The 16,912-nt window shown below is 47.3% G+C and overlaps 1 protein-coding gene across 3 annotated transcripts in view; it reads right to left on the minus strand.

Moving 5' to 3' along the window:
• adamtsl3 (ADAMTS-like 3) overlaps positions 1-14,800 on the minus strand; it is a 226,175-nt gene extending 211,375 nt beyond the window's left edge. For 2 of the 3 annotated variants that reach the window (XM_080300885.1, XM_080300882.1), the window contains exons 1-2: positions 14,501-14,800; positions 13,189-13,292 (exon numbers count right to left, since the gene is read on the minus strand). In XM_080300885.1, the coding sequence (XP_080157011.1) occupies positions 13,189-13,292; positions 14,501-14,765 (369 nt within the window). In that variant the 5' untranslated portion in view covers positions 14,766-14,800. Of the gene's footprint in view, positions 1-13,188; positions 13,293-14,289; positions 14,343-14,500 lie in introns of those variants that run through there. The other variant, XM_080300884.1, reaches the window with a different exon arrangement.
• Between the last annotated feature and the right edge of the window lie 2,112 nt (positions 14,801-16,912).

Below are 16,912 nucleotides of genomic sequence, written 5' to 3' on the forward strand. Positions count from 1 at the left end.
GTACAGTCTTTTTGGTATATGTATGATTTCTATACATTTTACGTCAGATAAAAACTTTGGTTATAAGATTCAGATAATTATTTAATAAAAGCTAGATATTTTAAATGAGAATAAGAAAGAAAAGTATTTCTTTGTGCCCCCCTTTCCCTGTTAATGCCCTACCTGGCCCCCTGGCAACACTTTGCTAGACCCGCCCCTGCACAGTTACCAGCTGTCAGCTACTTAGAAAAGGATCCTGGTGTTATTTGTCTCTCAGAAACAGTTCATAACTTCAACTCATTCATGTCACCTAAAAGGTAAACCTGTTTCTCCATCACAGCTCTGATGATTCAGTAAGGACATCTCCTGGTTTCATGTTTCCCTCTCACCACATATCCAAACTGACATCATGACCAGCAGCTTTACAGCTGTGGCTCCAGCAAACATCAGCTGATACTAGAAATTAATATTAAATAAATTCTAACAACAGCTGATCAAGCTTAAACGTGCTGCTGTTGTTTAGCGCGACATCTGCTGGTTTCCTGTTTCTGGCGCAAAGTGGGCGATAAATAAACAAGAGAGAAAAGCTGATCAGCTGCAATAATTCTTTAAGTGTTATTTTTTCCTTGGTATTCTAATTTCACCGAAGTTTACTAAACTCAACAAACTTAATATTACTTACCGGGACATTTATTCTGTCCTCATTTTCTTTCACCGAAAAATTGTTTCCTGCAGTGCCTCTTTCGTGCTTGGCTCTCCTACCTTTGCTAAAGTGATGCACATAGCGCAGAAGCCGATGCTGCATTCACTTACACTCGGATATCTGAGCGTCACCGTGAAAACATAATCGGACATTTGATATTTGATTGAATTTTATTGTTTTGCCTTTGGGGTGGCACCTGGGGTGGCCAGTCTGGTTGGGGGGGTGGCCTGTGCCCCCCCAGGCCACCCCGCTGGACACGCCATTGTTGGACAGCCACAGATTACATCTTTAATATCACCCGAAGAAAGTCCAGAGGTGAGCATGTGTGTGTGTGTGTGTTTACACCCTCCGCTGCACTTTAAGTGAATCCTAACACAGCTCTCTCTTCAGATAATTAAGAGATACTTGAAGATATGAGAACCCTGGAGAGAGCCATAAATAGAGCACATGGGAGAGCGGGTGCTGGAGAGATGCTGGATTAATTGAGGGCGAGCTGGCCCTCGCCGCCTCATTGTGATCCACTTAAAGCTATAACCAAACCTTCTGGAACATCTTATCAGACCGACGCTGCAGGTCACAGGAATGCCAAGCGGCCGAACTGAATTCAGAGCAGCTGCTCTGAATCACGAGTGAACTTTCAGGTGTGAAAAGCCAATCGTCTTCAGCCTGCTTTCTTTTTAGTGTCCAGCAGGGGGCGACTCCTCTGGTTCCTATTCTGATTGTATAGAAATGTGAAAATGAGCCTGTGCTCAGCTGATCTGCACACCTTCCTGCTGACCTCACAGTGTCAGTCTGAAGTTTCAAGTCTTACTAATTAAAACACGATGAGAGCGCGACTTTTAAAAAAGGTGATACAGCAGGAATGTGTTACCGTACAGTGGCAGTCAGATTCACACACCTCGCTTTTCACGTCTCATTTTTAAAATGGTGAAATAGCTAAAACGTTGCTTTTTAAAACATTGCGGCGAGATTTCGGTGGCCGATGGAAGACGTCACACACGCTTGGTTTCTGCCCGATCGCTGGAGGTCCCCTCTATAACCGTGGGAGCTTCTCCTGAGAACATGAAACACCCTGAGATGACTGACAAAATCCGTCGTGGTCTCATTATCGAACGCTAGCTGTAAGTCAGGGAAAGCAGCCTCTTTACAACATTTTCACAAATAAAGAAGCTTCTTCTGCTCTTTTGGACATAAAGGCAGATATTCAGAGTAGCTGCAGGATCACTGCAGCTCACAGGTCCTTTCTTTAGACAAACTAAAAAAAATCCAATTATGCTTCAGTCGAGACAAACGAGACAGAGATGGAGGTGCAGAAGAAGTCGTTTATCACAGAGGCTGAGGTGGAGAGCCGATGATCGCTCTGACTTACTGCATCGCAGCTGTGTTCTTACACCTCATTTCACTTCTGAAGCTATTATTAAATATTCTGAAAAATAAATCCACGCTTGTCTGGTTTGCAAAAATGTGCATGCTTATGCTTCCTGAGCTACTTCGCTTTATTTGTGGTGTGATTTTGACTTTCGGCACTTCAGTTTTCATGTCCTCAAATTATCTTCCTCCTCTTTGCAACATGATGCAGAATTGTTGCATGAAAGGCTGAAAGCCGCGCGGTCAGAATATTCTCATCACGATGCTTCGAGGCTGGTTTGAGGTTCTTCTCATGAAAAGCTGCCTTTGGTCTGCATCAGACAAGTCTACTGCTAGTGCTGTTTGGTCACGTTATCTTTGATCCATCTTTCCACAGCACTTTATTCCCAAAGCTCTTTGCCTGAATATTCACTGGCAAACTGCAGTTTTGCTCTAATGTTCTTTTTGGACGGCTAAAGCTTTTTCCTGGCGTTCCTCCTCTGCTGCTCATGTTGTAAGAGTTACCTGCAGATCCTGTGATGAACATCTGGAGGTCTTAGGCTATTTTTGCAGTCTCAGACTAGCACAGGTTTAAAACTGTACCGCTTGTAGATGGTTTCCGTCACAATGACGGGGGTAAGATGGCCTTCATCGATGCTCGCCATCCCAACGATTAAGAGCTCGGGTTATGAAACGAGCTACTACGAATGTTTTAAAGGGAAACCTGGAGATCCTCGTGGACCCGCCCTGCCCGGGACTCTCTATAAAAACCGTACCTAATTAAATTTGTTCTGTCACCCATTTGAGATCCTCTCCTTGTGCATTTCCACTAAACCAGCGGGTGAGGAGCAAGAGCAGGAGTATTTTAGAAGAATTTAAATTCATGGATTTAGTATTTTAGTATTTATTTATTTATTTATTGTCATTGTCAAGAACAATGAAATTGCGTTTGGGGCTTCCATACAACCCAAAAAAAAGAAGAAAATAATAAATACCCCTTAAAACCCAAGTGTACATATTTAACCCAGTGTGACTCCAATGCAATAAGACAATCCTTAGCAATAATGTTCGTAGAAATTCAGACAAAGACCTGAGAAACATGACAAAATACAACAATGCAACCCATTCAATATTATTGTACTGTGAGATATGATATCAGATATGATAGTTATCTATTTAAGAAAGAGGGGGGGGGGGGGGCAGGAGGGGGAAGAGAATAAAGATATGATGCACCAATGCAGACCAGTTCATTGCTATTAAGAAGTTGGATATGGTTATTGTCCGTGAGAGGGGGGCAGAGAGTTCAGGAGCCTCACAGCCTGTGGATACAGGCTGTTGGCCAGTCTGGATGTTCTGGCCTGTATAGACCTGTACCTTCTCCCTGAGGGCAGCAGATGGAAAAGGTGGCGCGCAGGGTGATGTTGGTCCCGCAGGATACTGTGCACCCTCCTCAGACAGCGAGTGGGGAAGATATTACTGATCTCTGGCAGACTTGTTCCAATAATTCTGCCAGCTTCTTTCACCACCCGCTGGAGTGCTTGCTGATCGGCCTTGGTGCAGCTGGGGAACCACACTAGAAATCCATACGTCAGAACGCTGCTGATGGCACAGTTGTAGAAGTTCAACATCAGAGATCTGGGAATGTGTGCGCTCCGCAGTCTCCTCAGGTAGTAGAGGCGCTGTTGGGCCTTCCGTACAACTGAGGTGATATGGTTGCCCCAGGACAGGTCCTCGGTCACAGTTACCCCCAAGAATTTAAAACTGCTCACCCTCTCCACCGCCTCACTGCCAATGAAGAGAGGCAGATGGTTGTTATTTAAAGGTGTGACACAAGTTTATTTGGCTGTGTCACATTTATCAGAGGCACTGACTGCAGGGACACTGAAGGTTTGTTTGTGCCATTATGAGAGGCTCTCCACAGACGGGAGGCGTGGGGTCCCATGAGGACACGGTGTAACGGCGTGCACCCCTTACGTGTCGTTAAAGAGAGGTCTGCAAAGGTTAGCATTTTATTAGGGAGGCCTGGAGAGCTTTTACTGCTCATCAAACACAACAAACTCAGCTCAGAGCAAACAGAGAGGTCGCTGCCGACGTTTAAAAGGCCTGAGACAGAAGAAAAAAAAAAGTGAGGAGACATAAACAGAAGAACGAGAGGATGAGGAAGAGGAGAGATTCAGCCCAGCTGACTGGCAGAGGCCCGGAGCAGAGGAGGTGCAGGGGAGAAACAGAGCTCACGGCTGGGAGTGAATGGCCACACTGTGTGTATGAAAGAGCTTTTCAGCCTCCTCCCAATCAGCACACACACACACACACGAAGCATGTAACTGTGGGGGTGAAGAGGTGACCCTGACGGCAGTTTGTGTGGTGTGGGCAGACACAGGGATCTTTTCACTCCTCACCTTTAGCTGAAATACCAGAGCTGACACTGAACCTGAGCTCCAGGAGGGTGTGTGTGTGTGTGTGTGTGTGTGTGTGTGTGTGTGTGTGTGTGTGTGTGTGTGTGTGTGAGTGTGAGAGAGAGACACTCTGAAAAAGCTGCAGAGATGCAAGGACAAACACCCGAGCATCTTGATCACAATACAAACAGCGACTATGTTTTTAAACCTCCTATAGTCTCACACGTGGGAGATATTTGCAGTCCTCTGCATTTAACCCACTCACTCAGGGAAGCAGTGGGCAGCTACCAACCCAGCGCCCGGGCAGCAGTGTGCTCAAGGGTAGCGCAGGGCAGTCATTCGGTGGATTCAAACCCCCGACCTTCCAATGATGGGGCGACCACGCTACCTACTGAGCTATCCCTGCTCAGTATTGCTAGTATACTACTTTAAATACCTCATACTTAAATGCTATATGTTTATTATTTAGCTGCTGTTTTAATATTTTCTTTCTGGTCTTTTTTGACAGGGAAGAATCAACAGGAAAGGGGGGGGCAGACCCGATCCCGGGCCGGGCGCTCTCATGATGTGGCCCGCAGGCGCCCGCTTGATGCAGTGAGCTACGCAGGGCCCGTTAGTTAGACAGTGGGTTTCTGACTGTGACCAGTTTCTCAGGTTCTGCGGTCTCAAGCAGCAAACTGGTTATCAGCTCCAGGTGGGATTAAAACACTCACCTGTGCACACAAACATCATCGTCATCACGCTGATGTTAAGCTCATTTTTAGCTTCTCAGGATAGTTTTTACTGTGTAATCAGTGATCTGAGACAGCAGGTTCAACTGTTGTATTTGATTTGAACTTTTGTGCCTGACTTCAAAGGGCTGTGTGGGAACGAGCAGCAGCTGTTTGCACCTGCAAAGATGTCAGAAACGTCACATTTACACAGCGTACATACAGACGGGGTCTGCTGACCTCACCAAGTTCACAGCGTGGTTAAACCTGAGCCAGAAAAGGTGCAGACGTGTCTTTATTGCCACGGTTACGGCTCGCTCGCTGCTCGAGAGAAGCGTGGCATCAGCAGAGCCCCACAACCATTTTTCCTCACGCTCGCCGACGTCTGCTTAGAAAAAAGGCCGATCGTGGCTCAAGAGTTGGGAGGTCGTCGTGTAATCGGAAGGTTGCCGCTTCGAGCCCCGGCTCCGACAGTCTCGGTCGTTGTGTCCTTGGGCGAGACACTTCACCCACCGCCTACTGGTGATGGTCAGAGGGCCCCGTGGCGCCAGTGTCCGGCAGCCTCGCCTCTGTCAGTGCGCCCCAGGGCGGCTGTGGCTACAATGTAGCTGCCATCACCAGTGTGTGAATGTGTGTGTGAATGGGTGGATGACTGGATATGTAAAGCGCTTGGGGTCCTTAGGGACTAGTAAAGCGCTATACAAATACAGGCCATTTACCATTTATCGTGTTCAAAGGTGGGTGTCTGCCACGCCTTTCACCTGCTGAGAGCATCTTTCACAAAAGCAGAAATTATAAATAAGCAGAAAGTAGCGTCTGATTTGCTGAAGTACAGTCGTCCTTAACGCTCGTTTCAAATCTTACACCAAACATTTTAAAGGGGATCAAATCTGGTTTTTGATTGGCCCGTCCTACGACCCTCCGTTTCCTCCCTCAGTGACACAGACAGGTGCTGAGACTAAACCTGGATCGAGTGTCTGTGCTGTGCCGTGGAAGCTGTTTGGCTAGCGTGGCTTGGCTCCACATGCCCCATTACAGGGAAAGGTTTCTGCAACTCAATACAAAGTGATGATGAACTGTTTTAACCCTTCATGTTGCTGTAAGAGAAAGAAAGACAGAGCTGCAGCTCTCCGTCCTCCGTGTGCATTTTATTAAAGCTCTGCAGCTCTGCTGAGCTCTCCATTCTTACTTAAACACATTTATGCATCCCCTGATTTTAACCTTTATCTGTAACACTGCAATTACAAGCAGCTGCTTTCTAGTTGCTCCTTTAGGAGGTATAAATCCAAGGCAGCGGAGCAGAGAGCGGTCAGGGACACCGCAGGTTAACGAGTCAACGGCGAAGGTAAAAAACAATATGAAACTTAATAAAGCCGCACGTGAACTGGCTCGGTTCCCAGCCAGGAAGGAAGGAGAGAAAAGAGGGAGGAAGGAGGTCAAATAATAATAAACCCCAGAACTCCAATTGAGCAGAAAGACGTGAAAAGATAACCACATTCCCGTCGTAATGAATCCACTACTGAATAATAAACACGAACCACGCTGCGGATAAATAATGACCCGAACCCTGATGCTGATAACAGCTGACCGCATGGTCAAAATTTCATTATTCCAGATGGATATCTTAATTGTTCCTGCTCTGGGTTTGGGTTTCCTTTAAACAGAGCTGCCTCTGAGAGTGTGGGGGACGGGAGGTGGGATGATTGACACTGAAAGCCTGCTCCTAGCTTTGCCACTATTGTTAGCGAGGATCTAATGGACTCTAATTTGTCAAAGTTTACTGAAATACCAACCCCAGCACAGGCCCTGGTGTCGGCTGCTTCCCCACAGCACAGACGAATCAAAGCTCTCCAACATTCTGCCCTCATGAGACTCGCTCGGCGCTTAAAGAGGCCCTGCTCATGCAGAGCCATGAACCCATCCCTGATGTACACCGTGATAAGAGCAGCTCCGCAGGCTCGGGTCGCAGACAGTTTTGTTCTCGTTAGGCTTTGCAAACTGGGGATTCCTGGCACACCAGCAGCTCCAGAGCCTCTCCAAGTTCAGCTTTGCTTATTATGCAGCTGTTAAATATCAAATTCTTATCTTCTTCTTAGAAGATTCGCTTCTTTTCACACACACAGGACTGCAAACAGAGTAAATGCCAAGAGGCGATCGCACATTTGTGGTGAACACTGAGACACAGATATTCTATCTTTACCTGCTTTTTCAGTCCTAATGGACTAAAACTTGGAGGCAAACTATGGTGGTCCTTTTTAGGAAGGACTGGGGTGCGTGCTCCATTTTCAGGGCACTGCAGAGGAGTCTCTCCCTTAGTAGAACCTCCAGTGGGACACTGGGGCACCTTACCGAGGACACCTGAGGGTGGGAGTTTGTCAAATCAGTCTGCAGGTGTTTTGTGTCCTGTGGAGGGTGCTATGAAGTTCTTCACTGAATCATCCTTGTTATTAATCTCTGGCTCTCGTCCACAGCATGTCTCTATCCTGTCTTCCTCTCTCAGATTCAACTCAGTTTCATTTATACAGAATCACAACAACAGTCGCCTCAAGGTGCTTTATACTGTAAGGTCGACCCTACAATAACACACACAGAGAAAAACCCAACAATCATATGACCCCTATGAGCAGCACTTTGGCGACAGTGGGAAGGAAAAACTCCCTTTTAACAGGAAGAAACCTCCAGCAGAACCAGGCTCAGGGAGGGGCGGGGCCATCTGCTGCGACCGGTTGGGGTGAGAGAAGGAAGACAGGATGATGGCTGTATGATATGATAGGGGGTCATATGATTGTTGGCTTTTTCTCTGTATGTATTATTGTATTATTACAGTATAAAGCTCCTTGAGGCGACTGTTGTGATTTTGTGTAAATAAAGCTGAACTGAAATAGTTCTTCTGCCGCTCTATCGAGCGACAGCCTTCAGCTTGCATTGACGTGGTTTGCAGCCGAGTGCAAAGTTGCTAAAGCTGCATGTAAAAAGCGAGCATGTAGTTTAACTGCGATGACAACACAGCACACTTTCTCTCCTCTCAGTCTAAAAGACGAGCTCGGACCCTGCCTCCTCCTCAGCTCCACGTCTGTCCATTTATGGTGTGAAGTGGGTTCAGAAAAAGCAAAGGTGTGGAGGGAGAGAGACAAGTGTACTCACGAAGCTTTCTCCCAAACCTCGCGCTATAACAAGCCGGACTCTCCCTCTGTGCCCTTTTCCTTCCAGTCCTCGGCTCCTCTCTGCAGTTCCTCCACCTCTGTCATCATTTCTACACACAATGGCAGCAGCAAACTGCATTCCTCACAGCCATACCTCATAGCTCGCTGGCATCACAGACAATGCTGTTTTCAGAGCGGGGTGAAAGAAAGGGCTCGGTGATTTCGTCCGGTTGTTGTTTGTGAGCACATGGGGCTGGAGGGAGGAAGCTGGTGTGGGTGAGGGTGGGAGAGGTGGAAAAACTCAGAGTTTGTGATGTAGGTGAGCTGCATTTGAACAGCTGTCCCCACACAGAGGTTGAAGGATGACAGGAAGAGGCTGGTACCAGGAAGACCGGGCCCCGAGGAAGCAGACCAGCAGGCGCTCGTTCTGTCACTTTTTCTTTTACTTTCTCCTCCCCCCCCCACAAAGCTCTGTCTTTCTATTGTTGCATCCCCCCCCCATTGCATTTTAGTTACAAAACAAAGTGCTGCACAGTATCAGTGATGAGACGGGGTTACGTTAGGTCAAACCCAGGAAAAGGAAAAGGTCTGTGAACAGCTGAGGCTCTAAATCTTACAGCACGTCAACAGAAACACCCGGACAGTGAAAGGCAATCAGCCGTGATTGTGATTCCCACATCTGCCTGTGATAATCCATGCAGCCAGCCAAGCGTGCACCAACCCTCCGCCGCCAGCACCCCCAGTCTCATTTACAGCCAATCGCCCCCACCTTACATCCACTGTACCCAAACTGCTCCTGCACCCTTCCCTTAAAAAGTCAGCTTCACAACGGAAACTTTTTATTTCTGGCAGATGGAAAAGAAACGAGACTCACAGTCTGTGGAACATCAACATCTCAAACACACCTGTGCACTCTCTGCACTGACCCACACACTGAAACTCACACTGCCACTGATTCATATACAGAAAGCACAAAAAACCTTTGCTGATAGAAACACGTTTAAAAAACAGACTGATCACGTCTGTCGTCTGACTGTAGTGAAGATGAGCTGAACTAATGTGAAAACAGAAACACCAACGGGTCTGAGAAGGACAGCTAACACAGTTAACCAGAAGTAACTGACAAACAGATTGAAATAGGTAACACGGGTTAGTCTTGGTAGCCGGGGATCGGTCCGCCAGGGCCTCCGCTGACACATATTGCACCCACGTTAGCGTTACAGTTGCAACCACTGACTTCTGGAGCCAAAACAGACGATGAGACTGTGAGGCGTTATCAGCTAATGCTAGCTAGCTGCATCCATAGACTGTAAAGGGGCATCAAAATGCTCCAACAGCACAAACACAGTCCAGAGGCCCAGCTCAGCCACCTGTGTCACCATCCACCTGTCAGTCAAAGAGGCCACGCCCCTAATAATACAAACTTTAAGCCTTAATATAATTTAAACTGGCGAGTTAAATAAACTGTGCAGTTGTTATAAAGAGGGAATTATCCACAGAGACCAAGCAGTTTGTGTATCAGGCTAAGTTTTAACATGGGAGTCTATGGGGACTGACTCACTGCTCCCTCTGCTGGACGTCAGTGGTTCCACAGTAGCTTAATTTTGTATCATATACAAAAACATCAAATCAAGCTCATTTTTTGGGTACTTTTCAGGTGTCAAAGTGTGACCACACACTTTCATTTTCACAACACTCGATCCATTTTCTGACGATCTGTTTGTGTTCGGTGAGTTTTAGCAGAGAGAATAAATGATCGCACGGCTAACGTGGTCACAGAGCCACGAGTACGACCTGGGCCTCTCTCAGAGGGTTCATCCATCTGCTGCTCCAAAGACACCAAATCACCAATCAGTGCAGTCTGCAGCCAATCCCTCATATCAGCTGACTCCAAACAGTGCCAGATGCATTTGTAGAGCAGTTTGTACTGACGTTTATAGAAATTTGGATGGTGAATCATCAAAATAAATCCAAGTGTAGGACAATGACAGCCCACAGGCTGTTGTTTTTCACCCGGGACTGTGTCGCTTTCCTGGGATAAAAGATGGTCTGAACATTACTCTGCAATAACGGCGTGTCAGCTCGTCATCGATTACCTTCTGCTAAAAGCACCTTCAATACAAAACCAGCATCTGTGGACCTCACACATCTCTCAGTCTTTATTATTTACACATTAGAGTCCTGCAGCTGTGGTACTAATTAGATCCTGTCAGCAGCAGCAGGTTTGCGCTGAGCACTGTCGGCTTTTTATGGGATTTTTGCAGATCTGAGTGTATTTTCAGACTCAGATAAAGGAGCAGATGGTGAAAAAGCACTGTGATAATAATCAGTCGGACACGGGCCACTGACAGCAAAGAGACAAATTCATTTGGAAATGTGCTGATGTATTAATCAGGAACAGCCGCTCTCTCTGATGTTGCTGTCAGCACAGTTTGTATCTCATCTGATAAAGTCATAAAAATGGAGCATAAAGAAGAGTATGATGGTCGCGAGAATTACACCCTGACTGGAAGGACAATGATGTGAAAGGGAAGACCAGAGCAGTAACAATGCGCGTCCACCCTGACGTCACCCACTGGGTCTTAAAGCCTTTAGACGGTCTCCAGCTTCCTGAAACTGAATGACCTGAGCAAACGCTGGATCCTCTCTGACGCTAACAGGACTGAAGAAGGACCAAGGGACGTTTTCCCATACGCTTCTACGCTATCAGTCTTATTTTTTACAGGAAGAGGACTCGCCCCCTGCTGGCCTCGAGACAAAATGCAAGTTTAAGGCTTCAAACTACGAAAAACAAAACTCACATAAACCCCAAATAAAGTCGAAGAAACAAAAAAGTGAGAAATTTTTGGGTCCCAAACTGCTGACATCACATTTTGGAAAATCACAAGAGGTTTTTGATTGATGGTGTACATTAATTTATTAATGATCATCACATTAATATGCTGTGTGCTTTACTGAGACAATGAGCACGAGGGTAACTTCCAGGACCAGAAAGCTGCAGCAGAATGATTCTATTGAGTTTTGGAAAGAAATTAAAGCTGTCAACAATCGTAACATGCCTCTGTCATCCAGAATTAATGGGAAAGCATTATGGGGACCCTGCAAAATATATCACACGTTTCTAACAATGACAGTATCCTTGGCGGTGAACAAAGCGGCCCTGACACAATAACAGCAGAACATCTGCAGGGAGCCAACAAAAAGAATCTCAGCTTTACCTTCATCAGCTTCTCTGGACTGCTGCTTCTATCTCAGTGCTTCCTAACCAACATTCACACATCCAGACTCCCGAGGACGCATCGGAGGGAAACCTGGGTCACTCTCCTGCCCGTGCAGACTGAGAGCAGCCAACAACCTTCTGGTTTACTGCCACCCCATCTATCCGTCCATCCATTCATCCATGAATCTGTCCATCTGTCCATCCGTCTGCCACCCATCTGTCCATCCATTCATCATTCAATTCCATGCATTCATCCATGAATCAGTCCATGAATCCATCCATCAACACCTTAATAACTCTGTATGTTATTTATTAAATTACCAAAGGTCTACTCACATGTGAGATCTAATTATGGAGGTCAGATGGAGCAGAGTACATCCACACCCTTTGAGTAACCTACAGACTCCACTAAGGTGGGATAGTGTCGCCTGTTCTCTTCATCTGCACTCGAACATTAAAAAGCAGAATGCTGGCTGTACGGAGGAGAGCCATTTAAACACGTAGCTGAAGAAGTCATTGTGCCGTCACGCAGCATCTGAACCTACTGTAAGCGACACAGGCTGTTCCTCACGCTTCAGTTTTCCATTTGTGTTTGGATCACTGACGATGGCACGTTTGTTTTTTACTGTAAACTTTCTCCAACACATGCAGCAGTTTAGCTTCTAACTGTTAGACATCCATCACTTTAGAATTTGTCCTGTTTGTCACAGCTCACATCTTGTACTGCTGCATTTTATGCCCAAGCCGTGAGCAGTGCTGTAGGTAGCACATCAGTCCTCTGCACCACCTACCAGCCTGCACATTAAACCTTAACATATTTATAAATCTTTGGGTTTTCTTTTGTACAGACACTGCGACTGCCTCCAGTTCAGCTCCACCTACAAAACATTTAAAAAGTCATGCTGCTGGAGGTACTTGAAAGGCTTTGATGTGCACAGGCCGGCTGACTTTTCCTGATTTTCACCGTTTTACACCAACATTTACGGCATTTACTGCATCGTTTCTTTCTTATTCAATCGGCTTCATTTTATGTTTAAAAACATAAAAGCATAAATTGCATCTGTCTCGATGAGCAGCCTGACTCAGCCTTCAAATCTAAACTTCCAGTTCACCAGAATAGCAAAGCGATCAATAGTAAACACTGCAAGGTTTGAAGTCCCAGCGCCCTGAAAATAGATGGAACAAATATCTGTTCTTCCCTAAAGGGTTCAGGCACAGCAGGGAACTCGGTAACAAAGTAAAAAATACAGCAATGTGTTTGTTTTTGCTCTCGCTAACACGCCAGCGGGTTCCAAATAAAGACCTCTTTGCAGAGCTGATCATGGAGAGCACCGGGTCCACAGCAGCCTGTTGTCAGGGATTAACCAGCTACTATATTTGCCAGAGAAAATCCTGCGCTCGCAATTGCTTCATATAAGGAGGTGACATTTACCCCAGCTCGTGCTCGTGTACAAAGACTGCAGCCGGCTCGCCGCTCTGCCCGGCAGCCTCTCGACCTGTGCAAACTATTTGATTTGGACGGGTCAGCTCGAATTAAGCAGCAGAGCTAACGTCAGAGGCTGTGTGCACAGCGCGTCTGAACCCTGACTTTCTCCGCTCTGATTGGCTCCATGTTTTTGTGGCCCAGTGAGGGTGATGACTGTATAAAAGTAGAATAAAAGTAGAACTCTGTCCACACTGCTTTCATTACCTGGACACATGGAAACATGAAGAAGATGAGGACAGTCCTGCAGAAGGTAAACGACTCCATCTTCATCTGGGTTTGCCCCCCAAATCGGGGTCTCTGTGCCCAACCTGTACAGGAAGTGGAAATAGCAGCAGTCAGCAACTACCAGTGAACAGGGCCGGGCTAAATAACTAACAAACCCCAGGGCAAAACCTTCCTGTGGGCCCCACAATTTCATCCACAACACTCTGTGTTTCCCACATGTAGACTTTACATCGGGACATTCTTCTATTCATTTTTATGATTTCACTGAAATTGATGACAGTCTTTTTGCTCTTATTTTGAAAATTTAGTTGCCGCTAACCAGTTAGCCCAGATCCTTCCTTTCTCACGTCTCAATCCTCTCAACCCACGGTTGGTTGGAGAGACTCCACAGACTACAGCTGCTCATGATGATGATGGGAGTTGCGGTTCTGTGGCTCCCCGTGGCTGCAGAGCAAGGACTCCGGCCACAGTGACCACAGAGACACGGGACACTCATACAGGAGCACAGTTACTGTCCCCCTCCATCCCTCTGCAACGAGACCCCGGCCTACACCCATCTTTTATGTACAGTCTATGTTTTGACGTTGTTGTACAGCTTAACTCTACGTCACTCCGTTTAAACCTCCACCTAACTACAGTTTTACTTCTCTTATCAGATGGAGCCTCGGTGTTGTGAAGGAAATAATCACTTCCGCTCGATTTGTTGTTGTCTTTGTGTTGTCGCCACACAGATCATTTCAACTAATTACGGTGCACAGAGTGAGGACGGTTTGCGCTCCATACGGCTGCGGAGCCACTTTCTCACTTTGCCTCATAATTAATTTGGAATTAGACAAAGCTGCTTGTAATACAAACGTATCGATCCATAAAATCTCTGCGGTTCAAAGCTGGCATCGGGTTACTCGGCCACGGCTTCTTAAATAGATATGAGTGCAAACTCACGCTGAGCTCTGCGGACAGAACATCCAATAAAGCCGCAGTCAGCAGAAAATGAATAATGATGGAGAATCCCAGCAGCTGCTGTGATGGTGTCTGTGAACTGAAGCAGCAGCTCTCTCAGGCGCACACGGGCGCACTCACCTGCGCATTTGCGCCCCTCCGCGCGGGAGTGTTGCGCACTCTTTCCAACTTTCTAACCGCGAAGCGACGCGTCCGCACGGCCGCCCTGTGCGCTGGCTTTGCGCGCATCAGTAGCGCGAGCCCGGCTGGGCGGACGTGGGAGCGACCTGCGCGCGTGGACGCGTCTGAGCCGCGCCGCGTGGATTCGTGAAGGGGGAAACGAACACCTTACCTTCGGGGGAGACTCGTCCTGGGCTCCTATGCGCTCCTGTGGAGATGCACCATCGGGGGTACTCCAGTCCGCCTCGCACCGGGATCCGGTCCCGCCAAGTCTGCCCCGAGTCCACACCCCGAAGCAGAGACCGAAACGACCCCAAAGTACCGAGAGAGCCGCGCGGCGGGGCTCCGTGCCTCCGGGAAAGTGTCTCCGGGCTCCTAGCGGCGTGCAGCCTGCCTGCCTCGCTCTCACTGCCGAGGACCAGCGTGAAGCAGCACATACACGAAAGCTGCAGCTTCCGCTCTGGACTTTCAAAATAAAACCTGTGGCCCCAACCCTCCCGTGTATGTGAATTGGGGATGGGGGTGGGGGGTGTTAAAGGTACTTTTTGCAGTCACCCTCTGCAGAATTTCACTTTCGCCACCAGGGGGCAGCGTCTCAAAAAATATCTTTTATTGCAGATTTAATTTTTTCTTCCTGAGTTTCAGTTCAGGAAAAGCTGCAGCTGTTCGAGTGTCTTTAACTGTACGTACATCTACAGCACAGCTTCATTTATCCAGACTGACATTCGTCACTGCTCTGACACACACACACACACACAGGATGCCTTATTTAACTCTGATGTGTGAAGCAGATTCATGTTCTACGTATTAATGTATCTAGACTAGATGTTTGAAGGCTTCCAGTATTTGTTACTCATGTCCATTTCAGGGCCCACCGACTGCATTTGGACCCAGAGAGAGAGAAGATGCAGCCTCCACACAGAAAGGCCAGAAGGTGGATTTGAACCCAGGACCTCACTGCTGTGAAGTAACAGTGGGAACAGTCCTTTTATTTCACAGGTGATTAAAACATGCTTTAAATCTGAAAGGTAAAACTGACTCATTTCCTGTAGAGCCCTGCTTGTCTGTGGTAGTTTGACACTGAGTAGGCGTCTGATAGCCAAACCTCTGTGTTCCACATGTAAGGAGGAGAAGTCATCTTCATCTGCTCTTTATCTTATTATTAATAATACTAATAATAATTCAGATTCCCGGGGTTTAGGTGTCACCGCTGACTCATCAACGAAACATTCATTAAACTTAATCTACAGATTTGTTCAGACAGACAAAATTCTTCTTCTTCTTCTGTTTGTTTGTTTGTTTGTTTCTCTTGTTTTGCTGTGATCTACACAAAACACACAAATATGAAATCTTTGCATTTTTGTCCAGCTGCCTCCAGTTGAATTGCTTTGGACCACTCTGCGACTTGAATGACGGAGAACTTCCACAGACAACCAAACTGAGAACCTGCCTCATATCACCTACACCTGGTCCTGGTCTCCACCAGGATCCCGCCCAAAGGTGTAGGTCGTCTGGTTCGGTGGCCTCAGAATTTAGTCTCTGTTTTTGTGGATGGTGGGTTTTTTGGCTCCATCAGGTGGTGGCCTCCAGCTCACTCGGTGGAATTCTGGCTTGGCAACATGTGTCTGCACAAGTTGAATACTCAGGTCTGATAAATGAGGGAGGAGTGGGTGGAGCAGAGCTGGACAGACGGACTGGTGCAGCGATGTGGACGCTGCCTGCTGTTGTGAGGAGAGAGTAAAGCCGAGTGCAGCTGTGGATCTATGATTCTCTGATCACGAGCTCAGAGTGAGACAAAACATGTCAGAAATGAGCTTCCTCTGATGGGTGCCCGGACTCTCCGGGAGAGACAGGCTGCTGAGCTCGGCCATGCAGAGCCACTTTTCCTCCATGATTCAGGTATGAGATCAGTATACCTCCTGAGCACCTCCTGGTTGAGAAGAGACCCCAGAAGTGATGTGGATGGAGGATGGATGGATGGAGGATGGATGGATGGATGGAGGATGGATGGATGGATGGATGGATGGATGGATGGATTGAGGATGATGGATGGATGGAGGATGGATGGATGGATGGATGGATGGATGGATGGATGGATTGAGGATGATGGATGGATGGAGGATGGATGGATGGATGGATGGATGGATGGATGGATGGATGGATGGATGGATGGATTGAGGATGATGGATGGATGGAGGATGGATGGATGGATGGATGGATGGACGGATTGAGGATGATGGATGGATGGAGGATGGATGGATGGATGGATGGATGGATGGATGGATGGATGGATGGAGGATGGATGGATGGATGGAGGATGGATGGATGGATGAATGGAGGATGGATGGAGGATGGATGGATGAATGGAGGATGGATGGATGGATGAATGGAGGATAGATGGAGGATGGCTGGATAGATGGATGGATGGATGGATGGATGGGGGATGGATGGAGGACGGATGGATGGAGGATGGGTGGATGGATGGATGGAGGATGGAGGATGGATGGATGGAGGATGGAGGATGGATGGATGGATGGATGGATGGATGGAGGATGGATGGATGGATGGATGAATAGAGGATGGA

Source organism: Astatotilapia calliptera, chromosome 1, assembly GCF_964374335.1.
Source record: "Astatotilapia calliptera chromosome 1, fAstCal68.1, whole genome shotgun sequence".
NCBI lineage: Eukaryota > Metazoa > Chordata > Actinopteri > Cichliformes > Cichlidae > Astatotilapia > Astatotilapia calliptera.